We start from the raw sequence: 22,932 nt of genomic DNA, 5'->3' as shown, positions 1-22,932 counted from the left end.
AATCTGGACACGCACACACAGACACAGCTGCTGCTCATCTACACTGATTATTACAAGGACTATAAATACACCTCACCTTCATTCACACATTGCTGAGTCTTATTTTGGTACGAAGTGGTTTCCTGGTTTGTTTTCCTGTGTGTTGAGCATTGCCTTGTTCCTCGTTTTGATTCATTGCCACCTTGTCTGACCTCACGCCTGCACACTGATCATGTCTTTTGGATTTCCCTTGTACTACTGTTTAGCTCCTGTTTCTGACCTCTGCCTTTATAACCTTGATTTATAAACTGAATTTGATTGCGCAAGTCTTTTCTCAGCATCTGCTTTGTTACTAATACTTTATATATAAAATGAATAATAAATTGATGTGAGTAAAGGGGAAATATAAAGAACAGACCCTGAAAGCTGAAATAGAGAGGCAGCTGACTCAGTTCACAGCTGCATCTGTTCTCCTACTGTGCGTGTGTGTGAAGGATACTGTTCAGCTAACGCTTTAGGATAGAACTTTAGGGAGAAGTGTGATGGCAGCCTTTGACTGCAGCAGCTCTCCAGCTCTCTGAAGTCGGCTGGCCCAGTTCTGTCTTGCCAGCAATTGCCAATACTGTAATGATCCATCCATCTGAAAACTGCCTTGAGTTTTCAGAATGCAGTGTGCAGACTTGATGCGCTTCATAAATACTGTATGTGTGTGTGTGTGTGTGTGTGTGTGTGTGTGTTAGTTGGTAGGGTCTCCTCTCAGTGTGAGTGTCTGTCGATGTGTCTGCTGCTCACAGTCTGAACGTCTCCTGTCCATCTGTTTCTCTCTTTCTTTCTCTAAATCCGATTATCTTTACCACTTGCTATCATTCGCACCCACCCGCACGTGGCCTTGACCGCACCCCATCCAGCCCCTGCTGAGGTGGAGATTGAACGGAGGAGGCACTAATTGCCCTTTAATTGCCCCTCTGTCTGTGCAGCTGCTCCCGTATAGGCAGAAAAGAAGAGTGGACATATAGTATTGATTAGACAGGAGCAGTGAGAGTAAAAGAGAGAAGTGGAACTGAAGTGAGCTTTAAACAGACATATCGATTGGATCTTTAACCAAAACTAATACTTTTTTCCATCATTTACTGGTTTTGAAAAGAGTATTTATCATTTTACTTAGTTTGACATGTATTTTTTATTATATAGATGTAACATTTTTTTTTAAATGTAACAAAAAAATAATTTTTAAAGAATTTTTAAAAAAGTTTTTTTAACTAAATCTGTCAGTGCTGTTTTCATTCTCTCGTATCCAGCCCTATACATTTTCGCGGATGTAGCTCCCTGTCATTGGAACTGAGTGATTGACAGCTGATAGTAACCAATCTATTAGAGCTTTGTGCTAGCGCAGTGGGCCAATAAGAAGAGCTTGAAGGCGGGACAAGCATTGCAGGCTTTGTTTACTGCAGCAAGTTGACATGTCAACTGTTTTAACCATTCCTGAGCACTGCGTTTGGTGTTTTTAGGTGCAAAGATGCATTCTGAGTAAATGCCTCCTAAATCCGCGCATGTGGTGAACATTTTGCTGTGGAAACTGGTCGCATGACAACAATTTTATGCACTCTCACAAATGCCCTCAAATATATTTTGAGGTTGTATAGAAAACATTTCAGGTGCATATGCGACCAAAACAATCACAATTTCGAGCCCTGTCATTTGTTATATAATTCATTCAAGTTGTGATTCACATGTAGCTAATGATTTATAATAAAGCTTGTTTGGCATGCTGTCCTGGGAAAGAGCCCTAAGCTTATGATATCCTCAAGTCCTGGGCTCCCTCCTGTTAGCAGGGCGAGAGGGGAGTTTGAGCTCAGGTACATTTAGATGAACTCCTCCTACTTATTTCTGGCTAATAACAGATAAAGGGATGGCTAAGGAGATTTATGGCTTGCTAAGAACTTGACTATGGTGTCAATTTGGTATGTTCAATTTACTTAGGTTGCATGTTTTTTGGACTGTTTGAGGAAATCGGAGACCCCAGGAAAAACCCACGCAAACACGGGGTGAACGAGCAAACTCCGCACAGAAATGTCAACTGATTTAGTAGGGAATTTAACCAGAGACTTTCTTGATGTGAGGCAACAGTGCTAATTACTGGGTTGCTGTGTCGTCGATCTAGAAAGGAGGAAGAGTGGGATTCTTCAAGATAAAAATACTGAGATTAAAAAACTCTGGTTATTTATAGTGAGTTAGTAATCATCTGATTGGTGAATCAGTCCTGAGCTGATGCAGGAGCAGTCGTAAACAATCATAAGCACATGCTCCTTTCGAAGTTAGTTTATAAATAGCATCACTTATTTGATTTAATAACATAAATAAGAAAATAACAATTGTAACCATTATATTATATGGAGATGAGAAGATGGTCAAATCAAGGGAAACAGTTTATGACTGCAATATAGACACTACAAAAGAAAAAAAAGTGCTCTGTCAATGAATCTCAACACATACTGACCTTTGACCCCTTTGACCCCACTATTACATACTGAGCTCTTTGAAGCGTTCAATGTCAATCACTAAAGGAATTTCACATACACATGGACACACATACACACATTGACATATGCAACCAAACAAAAAAATTAACAATGGATGGTAGTGATCACATGAAAGTAATGGCATTTTATGAAATATCAAACTTTATATAAATATACAGTATACAACTATTACACAAATTCTGTTTATCACAAGATTTTTTTGAGCTGTAATGTTTCTACTTGTAAATGTCGATACAAAACTAATGCAAAATTATGCTGTTTTGGTTAGGTAAGGGCTATGCAACTGAAACTGTAAACTTCTAAAGCAAAAATTAAGAAGATAGATAGAATTATTTATTTTGCAGCCAATGCACATATCCTTAAAGAAACCCTTTTTTTATTGTGAAAAAAAATAGGTTTCTATTGCTTTTTTGCTAAATATTCCTTTTTCAAGTTGTCATTAAAAACACCACATATAAACTTGTTTGCCACATATGGGCATTTTGCAAAAGTGATGTGTTTTAATTAGGCGTATTTTCAATTTGCTCAGTTTAAAGGGTAATGGAAATGTGCCCATAGTATCTGACTGGTGTGCGCTGGCTCCTGTGTTGCACTCATTCAGTTTTAAAGCGAAAGCACAGCCTCTGCTTGTTTCACTCAGCTTGTGAAGTTGTTCTCTTCACTGAACAGGAGCTGTTTGTTTGGGTTCTGTGCTCCGGGTGGGAGTCATGAGAATGTTAGCGGGTGTGTGTTTATGTGTGTTGTCTATCAGCCAAAGGGATCTAGGAAAGAAGGAGGATCCTAGGGGAGATTATTGTCTGTCCCGATGCCACATTTCTCATGTGATCTTTCTAAACAAGGCTACACCATACTCATATTACATGCATACATGCATACAACAAAGAAGACTGTTAATATGGGTTTCATGTTTAGTTATACACCAAAAAGTGCCTTGTGCAAAGTGGGAGTGAAGTGAAGAACATAAATTACTTACAGTATGAGCAGCACTATTTTGGTATTCAATATTTATGCTTTTTTATAATTTCCACCAATTATTTAATATGTTCACTATATGAAATGGAAAATCTAGAAAATTTATATTTAATCATTTAAATTATATGTGTCAGTAACTCAATATATGCTGCTCAAAATTTGGGGGTCAAAAGGAGTTTTAAAAGAACAGCAACTGTGTGGACCCACCCGCAAGAGGAGGTGAAGGAAAGTTCCCAGCAGGCAGACATCATAAGACGGTAGTATTAGGTTAGAAGTCAGGTGACCAAAACTCAATGTCCAGCCAGTGTCTAAGGACAACGTTATTTTGACGTCCGATAACGACGTCACATTATGTTGATATTTGGTTGATTTTAGGTTGTGTTGGAAAGTGACCAAAATCCAACATCTGATAGATGTGATAGTGGAAATGTCCACACAACGTCAAGGTGTAACATGATTGGACATTGATATTTGGTTGATTTTAAGTTGATTTAAGGCTGGACATTGGACATTGACGTCGGCCTGACGTCAACCTGATTTTCATTTCCAAGCAAAATCCAACATCCCCATGACCTTGGGGTACAACTTCAATATGACTTCCTGTCGATGTCCTGTTCCTGCAGGGTTGAATCAAAATCTGACTCCCTGGACAAATCTGACTCCCTTTCGCGTGCACACACATCATGCAGTGCTTGCAGTTAAACTCACAGCAGTTTATCATGGCACTTTCATTGATTGTTTTTTTTCTACAACTCACAGCAAGAACAAACATAGTTGGCTGATTGACAAGCAGTGCCCACTCATGTTCAAAACTATTTCAAATGCAAAATAGGACGAATTTATACTCCATTTTGAAAGTAAAACATACTGTATAGGTTGTGTAATCTACATAACATTAAGTGCAGTGTGTGGTTGAGAGGGGGCAGAGTTTCGATGTGATCCGGTGTGTTTTTGTGACTGCTGGTGTGGGTTGCTGTATGGTTAAAATGATGACAGTTGAAGTAACTAGGCTAAGTTTCAATTTAAATCATTTTAAATTAAATTAAATATTAATCTAATATTTCAGCCGTTTTTTTTTTTTTGTTTTTTTTTTGTGTGTGTGTGTGTGTGTGCATTTGGCGAGGTTTGGACAGCTTTTGTGTTGGAAAAAAGTCGGCTACAGTTGCAATCAGAATTATTAGCTCCCCTGTTTTTTTTTTTTTCCCAATTTCTGTTTAACGGGTAGAAGATTTTTTTTTTACACATTTCTAAACATAATAGTTTTAATAACTTATTTTTAATAACTGATTTATTTTATCTTTGTCATGATGACAGTAAATAATATTTGACTCGATATTTTTCAAGACACTTCTAAACAGCTTTAAGTGACATTTAAAGGCTTAACTAGATTAATTAGGTTAACTTGGCAATTTAGGGTAATTAGGCAAGTTATTGTGTAACAATGGTTTGTTCTGTAGACTATCGAAAAAAATATAGCTTAAAGGGGCTAATAATTTTGACCTTAAAATTGTTCTTTAATAAATTAAAAACTGCTTTTATTCTAGCCGAAATAAAACAAATGAAACTTTTCCAGAAAAAACAAATATTATCAGACATACTGTAAAAATGTCCTTACTCTGTTAAACATCATTTAGGAAATATTTAAAAATGAAAAATAAAATCTGATTGCTGTATATCTGGCAACACTGCTCTTCAAACAGTTTCCACATGAATGTTAAGCAGCATGGTAATGTTTTGAACATTGATAATAAAAATGTTTATTGAGTGGGATTTTATGTTAGAATATCCAGTGAATATGTTTTAACACAATGAATAGCATTTGCATTTTTATTATAAAAAAAAAAGAAAAAAATGTTATTAATGTAAATGAAATAAAACATCTGCACCATTTTTTGCTTAACACTTTTAAAATCTTTCATGGCCTCTCCATATTTCTTGATTTTAATTTGCCTTCAAATTTATTAGATTAATAGATTGTGAGTATTAAAAAAAATCATCACCCAATCCTACCGTGAACTCTAATACCAAATTTGATGAGAGCAAAGGGTTATCGACCGCCCTTTTTTCCTGGCTCTCTCTTGCACCTGGTTCTGTGCAGCTGGGCTTCATGTTTGGAGGCAGCGGGAACACAATGGCTGTTTCAGACTCACAGCATGTGGATCATTTCTGACTGTGTGTGACTCTGATGCTGCTGTGGTGAAAAGACGTCTGCCAAATTATTATGAGTGTTGCTCACTCCCCCCATCCATCCCTGGGTCTTTCCCTCCAAACAAGTACAGTTTTCAAATAAAATAGTTAATGTTGTTACAGTACTATATGTGTAATTCGTGTCTCTGTTCCTGTCTCTTTACAGTATGTTTGGCTTCAGTCACAGTCAAGGTGAATCCAGAAATGCACGTTCTTAAAGGAGATACAGTCATGCTGCCCTGTACGTACACCACCTCTGCAGAGGCTGCGGTTGCGGTCCAGTGGTTTATTGTGAGTATGCAAAAATTACATTATATGATGTACCATTACACATAAATGTTCAGCAACTGTTTTTTTTTTTTTTTTTTTCCAGAACAAAAGTTCATTGAACACAGCAATAACAATCTAAATATTTTAATCAGGCAAGGTTAGAGGGGCAAGGTTTTGGCTTTTGGAGAGTTTTTAGTCTCAGTGTAAGCCAACAAAACAATGCTGATTCAGTAACTATAACTAGTGGGAGGGAGCAAACTATTGTTAGACTGAATAATAGAATAATAAAAGTAAGCTTTAATTACATTTGACACTGGCCATATCTTGCAGCTACTGGGGTAAAGGTCCTAGTTACAGTAAACTTCAAACAAAAACAGAATAATGAACTGAAATGACAACATTTGAAAAAAATACATAGAGCCAAAACATTGTTTGATTTGACAGTTTGAAACAGCTCACCAACTTTTTTGGGCCACTTTCTGCCTTCTTTGACGTGTTTGATTTGTATATCATGAATACACTAGAGGGTTGAATAGTCTATAATGATGGCAGACTTAAAGTCTAGTATTATTTCATTTTACTTACAAAAAGAAAAGAAAGCACAACCAAAACAAACATTAGCAATAACTTACACAACAAGACAGTTACCGATTTGACCAAAAGTCCCAATCAAAAGCAAAAAACACAGCAAAAAACAAACAAAATTAATAAATAAGCATCAACAAGCAAAACAAAATACCCCCCAATTGTATTATTTGACAAAATAACAAAAACAAAGAGGGGAAATCAAGAGTGTCTGTTGGAAGTAGTTTTGGTAGTACCAGGATTTCTGCTCTCACATCAGACTTGGCCTCCGGAGGATTGGATGTTTTGACATAAAGATTTTAAACTTGAACGTAGTTAACTGATGTATCCACACCTGTATGATTGCTCACCGAGAGAATTTTTAATTTTTTTGAAGAGGGGGTCACACGCTGAATGAGAAGCCCCACTGTGTCACACCACATCTTTTCTATGAAAGTGTGCGCAATGCACAATGCCAGCACCATTGATGTGGCACACAATCTGGTAGTGCAAAAGGCTGGAAAAAGACTGTTTGCCAGATGTTTATGATTTTTTTTTTCTCTTTTAGCCACTATTGTTGTGTTTAGTGGTTACACGCAAACAACCCGATATGACCCGATATGAAATAGGTTAATGACCTACAGAGTAACACCAGTCTTTTTTTGTTAAAAGATGTGCTATAAGGGTGTAAACAAAAACTTTAGCTTTACTTTCATCAAGATAGAACCAATGCATTAATCAGTGCTGTAATAGGGTATATGCAAAAAGACATTTAATTTTTAGGAACCATGTTAAAGCACTTCCAGTGAACTGTATGCTCTTACAAGATCAACGCGTTTAAGGCCTGTTTTCTTTAAAAATCAATGAGCTTCACTGCCTGATAGATATACGATATAAAGTGGGTCTCGGAATGTACAAGAAGCACTGCATTAAATTTCATTTTTCTTAGCCATGTCTTTAAAATATGAACATTTATTTCACTCTAGTATTTTCAATGGAGTTTCTGCGCTAGCCTGCTGATCCTGACAGTGCATATGTGTAAATGGCTTTTTTTATTTCGTTTTTACACTTAATCAACTAAATAAATGCTTACGTCTCTTTAACTGATTCTATTTTAATTATGAAATAGGAAAAAGTCACATTAACTGTTCACCGGAAGTTTATCGGTAGGGGAAAAAACACTAGCTGTGCATATACCCTATAGGATTGCACAACAAGAAATATGTACTATGATAATAGTGGCATTGCTGACAAATGAATGGATATGCTTGTAACTCGCTATTTTATCTTAGTCATAAATAATACCCTACATACAACAACAAGCTATTCAAGTAATTTGTTTCTCACAGTGAAGAGGTTTTTAATAGTTTTTTTTTTTTTTTTTGCTTCCACATTTGTGATGTCAAAACACATTGTGAAAACACAATTTTACAATTTTATCCATGCAATATGGCTTTATTTCAACATGGCTGTGGTTACCTTTATTGATTTAGAGCTATATGACATGACAGCTTATATGAAATTACTCATGTATTACATTTTCAGTTTACTAATTTGATTGATTTGACATATTTTATTTTATATATGGTTTAAGAAAAAAACACAACTTGTTTAATATGTGTATGCTCCATTCATAGGAATTTGCTGATGGAGGCAGAAAGCAAGTCGCCTACAAGTCCTCCGTAGGCTCTGATGCTGGAACATTTACAGATCGCTATACCATAGAAAAGGACATGTCCCTTAATATCTCCCAAGTCACAGTGGACGATCACAAAAAATTTATCTGCCAAGTGACCGCGGGGCCTGTGGGCACTGCCGAGTCTGCCACCGAGGTCAAGGTTTTCTGTAAGTCTGGCTCAAAATGGGTGCATATTATGTTTCTTCAGTTCATGTTTATCTTATTATGTTTCATTTGAGCATGTGCGTTAGGCTTGGGCGGTGTCCAAATTTTGAGACCGTCAAACCGCCTCCATATTTTACCCCGGTATCCGGTATTACCGGCTAAATAAAAAAAATTATGACGTAAGGCTCAGACAGCGTCACCAAACTGTTGGCTTGAGCCTAAACCATTCAGAAACTGAATACCTTCTATGCGACCTTAGGCAGAGAGAGAGAGAGAGAGAGAGAGAGAGAGAGAGAGAGAGAGAGAGAGAGACTTTCTCTGTCTTACACAAACACACACACATCTCTCCCGCGATTTATTCAGAAATTTACTCCCACACCGTAAGAAATCTGGCCGGCTTCCGCGGGAATGCAGAGAGCTGTAATCGGGCCATAAAAATTATACCCGATAGGTCCCGAGTCCGACACGTACATTTTGATTGACAGCTTTATAAAGCCCGAGCCCTTACAGCTCTAATGCATTTTTTCAAGAATGAGTCATTTATATGTTTTAACAGCATTTATTCGTAACAAACGAAGACTATATCCCACTTGAAAGTTGGAACAAAGAAATAAAATAAGTCCTCTGTAACATCGTAACATCTCAGCTCTCTATAGGTCTACATGCACTTAGCCTTTAAATTGGCCAACACACCAATGAAAAGAAATCTTGCTTAACAAATCAAATAAACTCTAAATGATGACGGGTATTTTGGCAGTAACTAAATTGAAGCTGAATATTAAAAGAATAATGCCACCATTAGTCTGTATACTCTGTCTACATTATGATTATATGGTTTAATTAATATTTATTTATAATTTAAAACCCTTTACTCACCAAGATTAGGCTACGTGTGTTTGTGGAGGAACATTATTAAATCCACTGGCTTTAGCGCAGTCTTGCGCTCATGTGCGTCCAGCAGCACTGAACACCGTTTCATTGCTACTGCTACAGGTCGAGATGCAGAGTTCTGATCTGGCTGATTTTGCAAGTTTTAGGTAGGATTGTTTATTCATCTTATACCAGTCAGGAACATCCATTTAATTTTCCATGACCGTAGTTTCAGGGTAGCGAGTGGCCTCGTCATTTTACATGTCAGCTTGCGGTTTAGGGCTCTACCGTAATACGCAGTGTATGAGTGACCGCTAAATACCTGCGGCTGGAATAACCGCTCTTTCTGACTGGCTTGACCGCCGTCAAAATTCTCTTTTTTTACTACTTCGTCATAATTTGCTTCACCTTTGCAGGGATGGATTTTAATGCAGGGATTTGGATTTTTTCGGGTCTCGCCGGGTTCGGGCAAAGATCTTCAGCTCTAATGCAGACCTCTCGTTCATATTAACCACGTCTCCCTTCTGTTCAGTGTAAACTGCCAAACTGCAGGACACTTTGAAGCGCGACTCGTCACGTCACGTCTCCCTGTCCCTCTCTCCCTCTCCCTCTCACCCTCTCCCCCTCCCTCTTCCTCTATCTCTCTCCTCCACACTGTCCCGTGATGACAACCACACACACGTTTTTTAGGCATTAAATAAAGGATATTTAACACTTTATGACGGTATAACGGTATTGAAACTGACACCGTTGCTATTTTTAGATCCCGCGGTATACCATAATACCGTAATATCGCCCAAGCCTAATGTGCGTCCACTCTACTAACAATTTCCATGAACTAAATGGGACATATGGCCAGCCATTTTTACCCCTATTCATTAGTCTTGAGTGTTGTTTGTGAGTTGGCCCAGGGGCAATTATGAGCGTACAGATTGCATTTGACACTATTGATTAATAGAGTGATTGCACTTGTCATGTTTGATGGATGTCATTTTAAGGGTTATGAGAGACAGAGAGTTCTATGTGCTTTAAGCACTGCGCTGCTGACCACTAAGTTCCTTGTGAAAAAAAAAACATAATTTAAAAAAATAATTTGATTCTAATGTATTTACATAGGCGACGCAGTAGTGTAGTAGCTAGTGCTTTTGCCTCACAGCAAAAAGGTCGCTGGTTCAAGCCTCACTGTTTGGCAGTTTGCATGTTCTCCCCGCATTCACATGGGTTTCCTCTGGGTGCTCTGGTTTACCCCACAGTTGAAAGACATGTGGTACAGGTGAATTGGGTAAGCTAAATTGTCCGTAGTAAATGAGTGTGAATGAGTGTATATGGATGTTTCCCAGAGATGGGTTGCAGCTGGAAGGGCATCCGTTGCATAAAACATATGCAGGATAAGTTGGCAGTTCATTCCGCTATGGCGACCCCAGATTAATAAAGGGACTAAGCCGAAAAGAAAATGATTGAATGAATGAATGTATATATATTTTATAAATAATACATAATATTATAATATATTTAAATATAATATATATTAAAAGAATCATTCTGTCCTCAAACTTTTGAACAGTACTGTACATTTATGCAGTAAATATATTTACTTTAATAGATACTGGTAAAAAAAAAATTAAGATTATTGAATTAAATTAAAATGCACGCTTTCATTCAGTGAGATAGGAAAATATTACTATACTTTATTTTGAGGTACGTCATTTATAGTTGTGTGAAGAAGTGGTGTAGTCTGTGGAATAGCATAGATATTTTCAGTGAAGCAGTATTAACCATGCTTAATTGTAAATACAAATGGATATTGACCAGGTGTGCATTTGCCAAACAACAACATAACTCGTGACTGACCTATCAACGATGCATTATTTAATAAAAGAACGATGTAGTGTAGAGTGTTTCCCAAAACCGTAGTTGCTTTGTCGCTGATCTATCATTTGAACCGTGTTAGATATAACGTAAAACATACATTTTTAAATTATCCACAGAGTTCATTTACGTAATTTTAAGGAAATGAGTTCGCTCACTTTTTTTAGTCAACAAATTGCTTTTAAAGGTTAATGTTAATAAATTTACTAGCATGCACAAATAATGAACAACTAATTTATTACAGTATTCATGATAGGTTACCTTAGTTTATGAAATTACTGGTGTTTATTTGTAGTGCACTCACAGTGAGCATTTATTGTAGTTACAAATATAAATATGGATTATATTAATGCATTAGTACATGTTGGCATTAATATTTAGGTAATAGATGCTGTACACATTTTGTTTAATCTTTGTTCATGTTAGTAAATATATTAACTAACAATATTAAACAACATGTTAAACCCTAATGAAGATTTATTAAGCTTTTCTGAATTCTGAATATTTGGGTTGTTCATTCTATTATTTATTTTTTATTGTGTGTTTGTGCATGTGTCACTAATTGGCCTGCATTAGATGGTTTTGAACTTTCATCCCCCTGCTCAGTGATCCATTATTTCTTTGGAGAGCCTCCCCCAGCTGTGTGTGTATGATGGGGTCACTTCTGGGGACACTTTATGAAAAACCAGACAACTGTTTGTGTGTAGGAGGGTGTAGGCTGCTGCGTGGGATAGTGTGTGTGTGTGTGTGTGTGTGTGTGTGTGTACACCAGAAACAACAGCAGAACAGCCTCTTTGTTCATATTCCATCCCAGACTGCGTGGAGCGAGAGAGCCAGTAATGGCTGTAATAATTGTGAATGAGAGCAGTGGGACTAGGAAACAATAGCATCTCCTCCCTGGAGACGAGCGCTGCTGCCTGCTTCATGGCTAATGGCTGCACCAGAGGGACACGTCCTTGTTTAGAGAGAGAAAAAGACATCCATCTCTATGCAAACTTGTACATGTTCTTTGATACTTGTTCTTTAAAAAAGTATTTTGAAAAAGATTAAGACACAAGAGAGTAGATTTGACGATATAAGATCATAAAGGAAGGGGACAAACATGAAGAAAGGCAGAGAAACTATAAATGCTTTGGGAAAAATGGCTTGACTGTTAATGTTATTGAAAATGATTGAGTTTATTTTTGTACCAGATGACAGCTGGAGCAGTGTTATAGTGACCTTGCACATTTGCACTTTAATGAGCAGTTAAAGCATGAGTTGGTAAAGGAGATTGAAGTATTTTTTGTTGTTTTGTTTGCTATTTATATATATATATATATATATATATATATATATATATATATATATATATATATATATATATATATATATTTTTTTTTTTTTTTTTTAATTTTTTTTTTTTAAATAGTTAAAAAAAGATACATTAATTATTTAACATTAGTAACAACATTATGACTTTCACACAGTGATACGAGTAAATATCCGGAAAAATTACCACAACGACTTAACCGGTAAATAAAAAAAAGCTCTTTTCACACAGGCAGGGACGTTCTGGAATTTTTCCGGAATATACCATTCATACATAAATACCAAAAACTGGTATATTCTGACAGATTTAACCAGAAATGGCCTCTAAACGGCTGTGCTTGTATTTGTAAACATTTGAATACCTCACAAACTCAGAGGACAGATAAGTATTGTGAACAACTTCATTGAAAACATATGAACACTTTCGCGTGTCGAGATGTACATGTGTGTGTGCGCTGGGGCTCTCCGGCTGCTTCACGTGCACACGCGGAAAAGTATTCAAAGGCTTTTATCTTCATAAACAGCATGGTTGTGAATGCGTCTGAATCTTCTGTAACTGTAACAGTAAGTGTGAACGCGCTTTTATTCGGCTATTTTCCTTCTGCGTTTATACAACGCAGCATTCCAGTAAATTACCGGTAATGTTACAACTTCTCTTTTCGGAAAAATGCCAGAACGAATTTATCGGTATTTTCAAAAAAGGGCCTGTTCAAACATACAGACTTTACATGCAGAATTACCCATTTTCCGGAAAGGTCTGTATGTGTGAAGGGGGGTAATGTGTACATAAAAACAAAGACAACAAGAATGAAGAAAACATCAGTACAATACAAGCATCAGCATCAGCATAATTTTCTCCACGTACAATTAAATTTGGCTTTGGAAGTAATTTATTAAAAGGACGCCACATGGCAGTGAACTTGGACCTAGAAGTATTTAAATTAAGTATTTTCTTTTTCAAACTAAGGAAATGCAACACAATATTGTCCCACTGTCTAAAAGAAGAGGGAAATGATTATTTCCAATTGATTAAAATCAAGTGTTTTGCCAAAAGCAACGCAAAGGCAATGCAGTCCAATTCATTTTTTGACAAATTGTTATTTTCATATACAATACCAAAGACAGCAATTAAAGGATTTGCTCAAACATTTTTCCAAAATATACTGGAGTAAGATAAAAACAAATGACCAAAATTCAGATAATCTGAAACATTTATTTATTTATTTATTTATTTATTTATTTATTTATTTATTGTATTAATTTTGTATATATTTTGTTATTATTATTATTATTATTATTATTATTATTATTATTATTATTATTATTATTATTATTATTATTATTATTGTGTATTATAGCATATTGTATATTGTAGCAAATCCCAGATGAGCACCCAAATATGTTATAAAACACAGTTTTTCCATTGTATCCATATGCAATATATCTCTACAACTGTTTAGCGATTTCAATATAATAATAGCTATTACTTGTAACACCTTCATAACTTTAATTTTGTAATTAAAAATAATGTGGTAATTAGTTGTAGTAAAATGCATGTATGGATACTTGATTCAGTATTTTTGCAAAAAATAAAAATCTCGGTAATTGCTAGTCAATTTCACTAATAATTTATAATAAAGGACAAGGCAAGAATCACTGAATTAAATATGACATTTTGAAGCATTAGTATTTTCATTTAAATGACTGAATATCATTCTTTTCAGCACAAACATGTCTTTCATGCAAATTAGGTTCATTATGTTTTGCCATATTCACACAATTCAACACCGTTAGCCTGGCACATTTATTGTTCAGAAAGCAGAAACCGATTTTATTTAAAACAGATGTTAAAGAGTATATTTCTATTGATTGTGGCAGCAGTTATTCATAAAATAATGATTAAGTGATGAAGAAGAATATTATAACTGGGCATCCTGGGTATAAAGAAGCCGTTTTCAGCTGTCATGATTATTTCAGTGAATTCCCCCTCAGTGTGTTGGTATTTATATGGCCAACTGCACTGTGTGTATGCTTGTAATTAGTTTAGGAAACCAAATCTCAGACTACATATAAGTTATTAATGATTTTTTTTTCTATCTTGCAGCTGCTCCAGAGAAGCCAATGGTAGTGCCCAATCCTCAGAAAATCTTTGTCGATTCCAGCATTTCATCCTCCGCTGAGGTCAGTTTCATATTTATGTTTCTATCTAGCTTTTTTAAATGTCGTAAAAAATGTTTATATATATATATATATATATATATATATATATATATATATATATATATATATATATATATATATATATATATATATATATATAAAATGCTGTTTTGTTTTGTTTTGTTTTTTTGTTTTTAGGTGGGCAAGTGCATCAGCAGGAATGGTCATCCTGAGCCTCGTATTATCTGGTTTAAAGACGACAACCCTCTGCCTGAAGAAAAGAAAAAAACAGAAAGTAAGTTCAGAATCTGAAATGTGTCAGAATAAAGGGGCTTGCACACCAAATGCACCGTGCTGTGCTGTGATGCGCATTTGACAGTTCAATTCTTTACAGTTCAATTCAAAACTTTATTTCTATAATGCTTTTACAATGTAGATTGTGTCAAAGCAGCTTAACAAAGAAGTTGTAGTACATTGAAAGTGTGTCAGTCCAGTCTTCAAAGTAAAAGTTACATTTTGTTCAGTTCGGTGAGGTTTAAATTACACTGTTGAAAGTCCAAACGCTGAAGAACAAATCCATTGATGCGCAGCTCCACAAGTCCCAAACCAAGCAAGCCAGTGGTGACAGCGGTGAGGAACAAAACTTCACCAACTGATGAAATTAAAGTAAAGAATAATAAACTGGCAAGAAACATGGCTCAGTTGGGCTCAACCATTTTTTCTCTGGCCAAACTTCCTGTGCAGAGCTGCAGTCTAGGCACTGGAGGCTGGAGAATGCTTCATGCTTTACGTATGTCACCTGCATGTGTACAGGCTGGCCCATAGGATCAATACTGAAACTCGTCTGTCACTGGGGTCTCATGCTCTTCACTCCCCCATGACTGAGCTCAGGATACTCAGGATACGGCCTGGTCTATGATTATGGAGGAGCTCTCTCAAATACTTGGGAGCTAAGCCATTCAGGACTTTGTAGGTAGTAAATAAAATAAAAAAGTTATACCATATTATATTTAATAGGGAGCCAATAAAATGATAAAAGAACTGGAGTACTATGATCATATTTCTTTGTTCCAGAAAGCGCTCTAGCAGCTGCATTCTGAACCAGCTAAAGTTTGTTAATTAGGCCAACAGGGCAGCCACCTAATGCATTACAATAGTCTAACCGAGAGGTCATGGAGGCATAATTAAGCTTTTTCATATCAGACAGTAGCTATGTTTCCATCCAAAAATGCAAATTAACTTTATGAAAAAAACTGGATGTGAAGATGTGCGAATAAAGCAACGTTTCCATCCAATGAGTCATCTTGGCATTTCCATCCGTTTTTTTATGCGCAACTCTAAAATGCACATAAAAATAGGTGGATAGAAACGTAGCAAGTGATAGCATATCTACTACTACTACTACTACTACTACTATTACTACTACTACTTCTACTACTACTACTACTACTACTACTACTGCTACAACTAATACTACTACTATTACTACAACTAATACTACTACTATTACTACAACTAATACTACTACTGCTACTATTACCACTACTACTACTACTAGTAATGATAATAATAACAATAAAAACAGTAATAACAGTAATAATAATAACAATAATAATAATAAAATAATAATGATAATAATAATAATAATAATATAATTTCATACTGAACAATAAACTAACACATTCGAATGATTAAGAATTCACCCAAAATACTAAAAATTATTGAGACATATTTAATATCTTTCAGCATGTGAAGAGTTAATTTGCAAAAACTATTTTTTAATTTTTTTCATAAATTACATTTTTTTAACATTTAAAAGATTACTAAAACGAAAAAAAAAAAAAAACTAAATTACTATTCAATAAAAAAAAACATGATACCTGAAATATGACTGAAAACAGTGGTGTTATCTGTTGATGCAAATAAACTCTTCATATATTTATTTATGGCAATTCAGTGCTGCAGTATGTAGTACTGCCACCTCACAGCAAGAAGGTCGCTGGTTTGAGCTTTAGCTGGGTCAGTTGGTGTTTCTGTGTGAAGTTTGCATGTTCCTTGCGTTCATGTGGGTTTCCACCAGTTGCTCCGGTTTCCCCCACAGTGCAAAGACATGCGGTATAGTTGAATTGGGGAGGCTAAAATGTCTGTAGTTTATGAGTGTGGGGTGGGTTAAGGATGGAATAAGGATGGGTTGCAGCTGGAAGGACATCTGCTGCCTAAAACATATGCTAAAAAAGTTGGCAGTTCATTCCGCTGTGGTGACCCCAGGTTAATTAATAAAGAAACCAATTACATTCCGCTATACTCCACCTAGACTTTTAGATTTCTTACAGTAAAATTAATCTTGTTTCTTTCTCTTTGCCAGAAACATACATGATACATTTTTTGGTGAAGGAAGCCTCAGGCCTGTACACTTTGACCAGCATGCTGTACATGCACCTGACGAAAGCTGATGCTAAATCAGTCTACCACTGCATAGTGGAGTACACCATGCCAGACAACCAGATCAAACAGGAGAGCTCCGATAACTTCAACATCTCATTGCAATGTGAGTTTTACACACAAACACACACACACACACACAATGAAATCTCCACCATTACTGCATATGTACTGTACTGCATATAAACTATTACTCCTCCAATCAGATTCAACAGAAAACGTCTTCTTCAAAGTGAAGAACGAGGGGCCAATCAAAGAGGGCGATGATGTGGTGATGCAGTGTGAGACTGATGGAAACCCTCAGCCACAGTTTGATTTTTTTAAAGGGGTAAGAGACCATACATGCCAAATCACAACCAACTGATCTAGTAATGGTCATTACTCTTACTCATGTTTTCTCGCTCACTCATAAGGAAAAATTGCTGGAAGGATTGGGAGGCACTTTGAAAAAAAAGAGCATCACTCGGGAGGATTCTGGAACTTATAAGTGTGAAGCTATGGATTATGAAGCTGACAGCAAAGTCCAACTTCATAAAACTCTAAACATAAACGTGCACTGTGAGTATGTAAACAAGACATAATAACTAAAATAAAGTATGTGAATAGTTTATTGATTCACAAAGTTTTCCAATACTGGGTTGCGGCTGGAAGGGCATCCGTTGCGTAAAAAGATATGTTGGTATAGTGGGCAGTTCATTCCGCTGTGGCGACCTCTGAAATAGAGACTAAGACAAAGGAAATTTGAAAGAATAAATGATTTCACTATGATCACACTAACATTTACATCTTTTAGAAGAGATAAATACATATTTTGAGAAAATGCTCATGAATTGGAGAAATTACTGTTATTATTATTGCATGGGCTGTACATATATGCTTTGGAAAACAACTGTGGGGATAAATTAAAGAGGATAAATTAAGAGTTCCTATAAAAAAATTCAAGTTCACTGGATTTACAGCATTTATTATTAGTGGTTTTTATTTGAGATGTTAATAATTGCTTAATTCTGTAAAAGTCTGATACCATTCTTTCTAAATTCTAATTGAAATATGGTCATTTAGAGAATTTATTTATTTCAGAGCATTTTATTAAAAAATGCCAGTTTTTTTTTAACTCAGGGCTATTTCACCAAATGAAGATCTAACTAAACTGTTGCATTTCAATGTTCAACTGGTCTTTTAATTTATTCTTTGTAATTATATTTCTTATTTATACTTTCAATCTTTAGTTATTTTAACTTTTGGGAATTCATTTAATTTGTTTTTGTGGTTTTTAATATTAAATTTATTGTATTTCACTTAGCTGCAAATGCTACATTTATATTTTTAGAATGGAAAATACCTGAAATGCAAAAAAAAAAAAAAAAAAAAAAATATATATATATATATATATATATATATATATATATATATATATATATATATATATATATATATATATATATATATATATATATAATGCTATTATAACTTGTCAAAATATGTTTTTTGTTTGCATTTTTATTGTTTAGCTATTTTGCTATTTCAAGAAGAATTTTCTAAACAAGCAAAACATATTGCCTTGTTTTGAGAAATATTATGCCAATATTAAGTCAGTTTTTCCTTAAAACAAGCAAAATAATCTGCCAATGAGGTAAGCAAAATAATCTTATGTCAAAAGAAAAAACAAGATTATTTTGCTTACCCCATTGGCAAATTATTTTGCTTGTTTTAAGAAAAAACTGACTTAATATTGGCATATTATTTCTCAAAACAAGGCAATATGTTTTGCTTGTCTAAAAAATGCTTCTTGATATAAGAAATTTTAGATATTTAGACTAGAAACAAGACAAAAAATCTAAGCAAGAAAAGCATTTTTTGCAGTGAAAGTATTAGCCATTTAAAGGCTAATAAAATAAATATGACACAGCTATATAACATACTGTACATGGGCATGACACATGCTACATTTAGAGAAAGAAAAAAATTGCCAAAAGTAATAATATTATTCAGAAGATCATAATTCACACATTAAATATTTGCTTTGTATAGTTTTTGTTTTACATTATTCAGGTGATACAAAACACAGATGTTTCGGCACTATGCCTTCCTCAGTGTGTGCCTTCCTGGTCCCACAGTCAATCACATTATGTCATTAGTTAGACAGCCACTCGATAATTAAATATAATCTCATTTTCATTTCAATAAACCACAATCAACTACAAAGGAAATATTTACCTTCGCCTTCAAAACATTATAACACTTGAAAATAGCATATCAATTATTATCACACACTTATTCATGTCTACATCAATGCAAGGAAATTCCGAAAGTTCAGAATAGTAAGAAATACATTTTCATTACATTATTTGTTCAAAATCTATGATTCACAATGTTATAAAAACAAACCGTTAAAGAAACACAGAAATGTCCAATTCCTCATTGATTCCTCTTGTGAATCATGACCTTCTGAATAATATTATTGACTAGATTAACACACCAAAAAAGTTTTTAAAAAATTGTGAGCATGCAGGGCAAACTTCATTACTCAGGCAAAAATAATAAGAAATAAATTTCCAAAACCTATTAATGTGGTTTAGTATTTCTCTGTAATGTAGAACAGTGCTGGAAATAACAGTGTTTCCCTGCCTTAATTACAACTCTAAAAATCTCCAAACAATTTAAATAATGTCATGTGTTTATTAGTCAATAAACTAGTCAACAAAGAAAATCTTTATCTTGACTGTATTAGCTTAGGTATCCAAACACCATGATTTTGTTATAAATGGGACGTATCCATCCTAGGCTCGATACATCAGAAAAGAGTTTTCTGAGAAAATGTCAAACAGCAAAAATTTCACTTAATCAAGATGTTGATTAAAAGATGTGTTTATCTCTATGCATTCTTTTGTTGTGCTATCAGATATCGACATAACAGTGGAACCAGAAGGGCCCTTGGTTGTTTCTAAAGGAGATCATGTGGAGCTTCAGTGTAAGGCCAAGGCTTCTGAAGCTCACACCCTGCAGTGGACAAAGGCAAGTGAAGATAATCTCTTCATTTTTTCCTGCACTCGTTTTTGTTATAATATTATGTTGTTGTTGTTTGTTATTACTCAAATACAATTAAGGTGCTAGTTCATCCAAAAAATCAAAAGTCTGCCATCATTGCAAAACCAGTTTGAGCTTCTTTTTTTCTGAGAGAAGATATTTTGAAGAATGTTGGAAAACCTCATTATTTTCCCCTTATTATAAAGTCAAATCAAATCATTTGTATTTAACACTTTCTACAATGTAAACTAAGTAAAAATAGCATCTACAAAAAAAGAGACAATAATTAATATTACGTATGATGTCAATAATTAAAAATGGAAATGGCAACGAGTGCAGCATGTGATGTCATCATTCACATACAGAAATGTCAAATACGTACTGTATAGCAACAAAATTAAGATAACTTTTTTAATCATATTTTCATATGTAATTGACACTTTTTGCTACTGCTTAAACAACAATGCTTTCTTTTTCCAAATATTTATTTTTTTCATGCACCTCTTGCCTGGGTGAGAGCCCAAGAATTAAATTCATTACCATTCACCATATCTTTATTGCCATTTCAAATCCATTTTAGTTCCTAACGAGACAGAATTTTAGCAGAGAGACAAAAATCTCCAATTTCAGTAAAAATAGCTTGAATTTTATGTAGAACATGAAACAAAAAGTCTTATTGGTTTGGAATAACACAAGCAAATCTGAATTTTCTTTTTCAAAATATTACTTTAAAGTCACGGTTCACCCAAAAATGAAAATTTACTCACTATTTACTCATTCTCAAGTCATTATAAACCTTTATGAGGTTCTTTGTTCCATTGAACACTAAATTAGATATTTTAAAGGAAGGTAAAAACCTGTTACAGGTTTTTAGCTTTCTTCATAATATCTTTATTTGTGTTAAACAGAATTAAAAAAACTCAAACCAGTGAAAACAAGTGAAAAGGGAGGAAATTATGGCAGATTTTTCAGTTTTGAGTAAAAAAATATTTTTATTTGGCTGTATATTTTTTGGTTATACTAAATCTTAGTTGACTCAGTGTCTACGTTGTCTTTCTGTAAACCACAGGACTCGAAGGAGCTGTCAAACACTGGTGTATTTGCTAAGGAGTCTGTGACTCTGGCTGACGGTGGTGTGTACGTGTGTGTCGGAGCTGTACCTTCAGTGCCAGGTCTTCAAAAACAAGTCAACATCACTGTTAACGTCAAAGGTATTGAGTGCATTACCAGACAAATACAGCTTTATTGTGGTTTATCAGTGCAAAGTTTCAATAAATGCTGTCATCAGTGTCATAGCAGCTTGTGTTCAAGTGATAGAGCTAAACTATGGGCTGTCAACAAACAGTCAGTGCTTGTTGTACCAGCTGGTTTTCATTGTGTGGATATTATTGTATGTTTAGATACAGGTAGGAGTTCAATGTCAGAGGAAAATACTTCCTCAATCAAGCGTGCCAATTCTAAAAATACAATTTATGCCACACAGATTGTAAGAATATTAAAAAAATGATCAGGCTGCGCCAACAGACCAGTTGAACTCAATGAGAAAACCCCTATAAAAATCTCCAAACCAAAAATGTATATGACACAAAATTAGTCAAAGATGGTCAAACACCAGTCAAAAGTTTTATTTAAAAAACAATAAAATTGTCAAAATATTAATACATTTTAAGATGTAATTTATTCCTGTTATACGAAAGAAGGCTGTATAGAAAAATAAATATACCCTGCAGTCAAAGGACATCTATGTCATATTGACATTGTACCCCAACATCTTGGGGACATTTGATTTTTGATTTTACCCCCAGCCATGTCACCCTGCAGCCCAAGACCGGTTACTCACTGAAGCTAAGCAGGGCTGAGCCTGGTTAGTACCTGGATGGGAGACCACTAGGGAACACTAGGTTGCTGTTGGAAGTGGTGTTAGTGAGGCCAGCAGGGGGCGCTCAACCTGCAGTCTATGTGAGTCCTAATGCCCCAGTAAAAGTGAAGGGGACACTACACTGTCTGTGGGCGCCGTCTTTCGGATGACATTAAACCGAGGTCCTGACTCTCTGTGGTCATTAAAAATCCCATGGCACTTCTCGTGAAAGAGCAGGGGTTTAACCCCGGTGTCCTGGCCAAAGTCCCCCTATCGGCCCATACGATCATGGCCTCCCAATCATCCCCATCCACCGAATTGGCTCTTTCACTGTCTCTCCACTCCACCAATAGCTGGTGTGTGGTGAGCGCACTGGCGCTGTTGTCCTGTGGCTGCCGTCGCATCATCCAAGTGGATGCTGCACACTGGTGGTGGTGTGGAGACACCCCACATGATTGTGAAGCGCTTTGGGTGTATGGCCATACACAATAAATGCGCTATATAAATACATTACATTGTTTGGAAATGAAAATTGGGTTTACATCAGTACCCAACGTCAGGTCGACATCAATGTCCAACGTCCATCGTAAAATTAACCAAATATTAGCATCTAATCATGTTACACCTTGACGTTGTGTGGACGATAGCACTATGACATCTATCAGACATTGGGATTTGGTCACTTTCCATTCCAACCTGAAATCAACCAAATATTAATGTAATTTGGTTTGGTTATTGGACCTCAAAAATCCTTATAGATATTAAATTTTGGTCACCTGACGTCATGACCTAAATCTAACCTAATGTTAACGTCTTATGATGTTGTGTGCCTGCTGCATAATTTTACGTCAATATATGGAATTGATTCAATTTCAAGGATTCATATTTAGCTGTTAATTTACATATATGTGACCGTGGACCACAAAACTATCAGGGTTAACTTTTGGAAAATGAGATTTAAAGAGCCCATATTATGGGTTTTTGAAAATTCCCCTCCATGTAGTGTGTAACACAGCTCTAAGTGAAGTGAAGTATCCAGC

At 35.3% G+C, this 22,932-nt stretch overlaps 1 protein-coding gene across 9 annotated transcripts in view; it reads left to right on the top strand.

Annotated features, from left to right (window-relative positions):
• The window catches only part of bcam (basal cell adhesion molecule (Lutheran blood group)), a 115,396-nt gene that overhangs the window by 71,022 nt on the left and 21,442 nt on the right, over nt 1–22,932 (top strand). For all 9 annotated transcript variants that reach the window (XR_015510623.1, XR_015510620.1, XR_015510622.1 and 6 more), the window contains exons 2-10: nt 5,845–5,969; nt 8,150–8,357; nt 14,510–14,586; nt 14,764–14,860; nt 16,931–17,113; nt 17,214–17,335; nt 17,421–17,565; nt 19,910–20,022; nt 21,104–21,245. Coding sequence is in view for 3 of the 9 variants with exons in the window: in NM_001365889.1 (NP_001352818.1) it covers nt 5,845–5,969; nt 8,150–8,357; nt 14,510–14,586; nt 14,764–14,860; nt 16,931–17,113; nt 17,214–17,335; nt 17,421–17,565; nt 19,910–20,022; nt 21,104–21,245 (1,212 nt within the window). In the remaining 6 variants the exon portion in view is untranslated. The remainder of the gene's footprint in view (nt 1–5,844; nt 5,970–8,149; nt 8,358–14,509; nt 14,587–14,763; nt 14,861–16,930; nt 17,114–17,213; nt 17,336–17,420; nt 17,566–19,909; nt 20,023–21,103; nt 21,246–22,932) is intronic.

The sequence above is a fragment of the Danio rerio genome, chromosome 16 (assembly GCF_052040795.2).
Source record: "Danio rerio strain M-AB ecotype USA chromosome 16, GRCz13ab, whole genome shotgun sequence".
Classification (NCBI taxonomy): domain Eukaryota; kingdom Metazoa; phylum Chordata; class Actinopteri; order Cypriniformes; family Danionidae; genus Danio; species Danio rerio.
The sequence above is the reverse complement of the archived record's forward strand: the minus strand, read 5'-3'. Positions and strand labels throughout refer to the sequence as shown.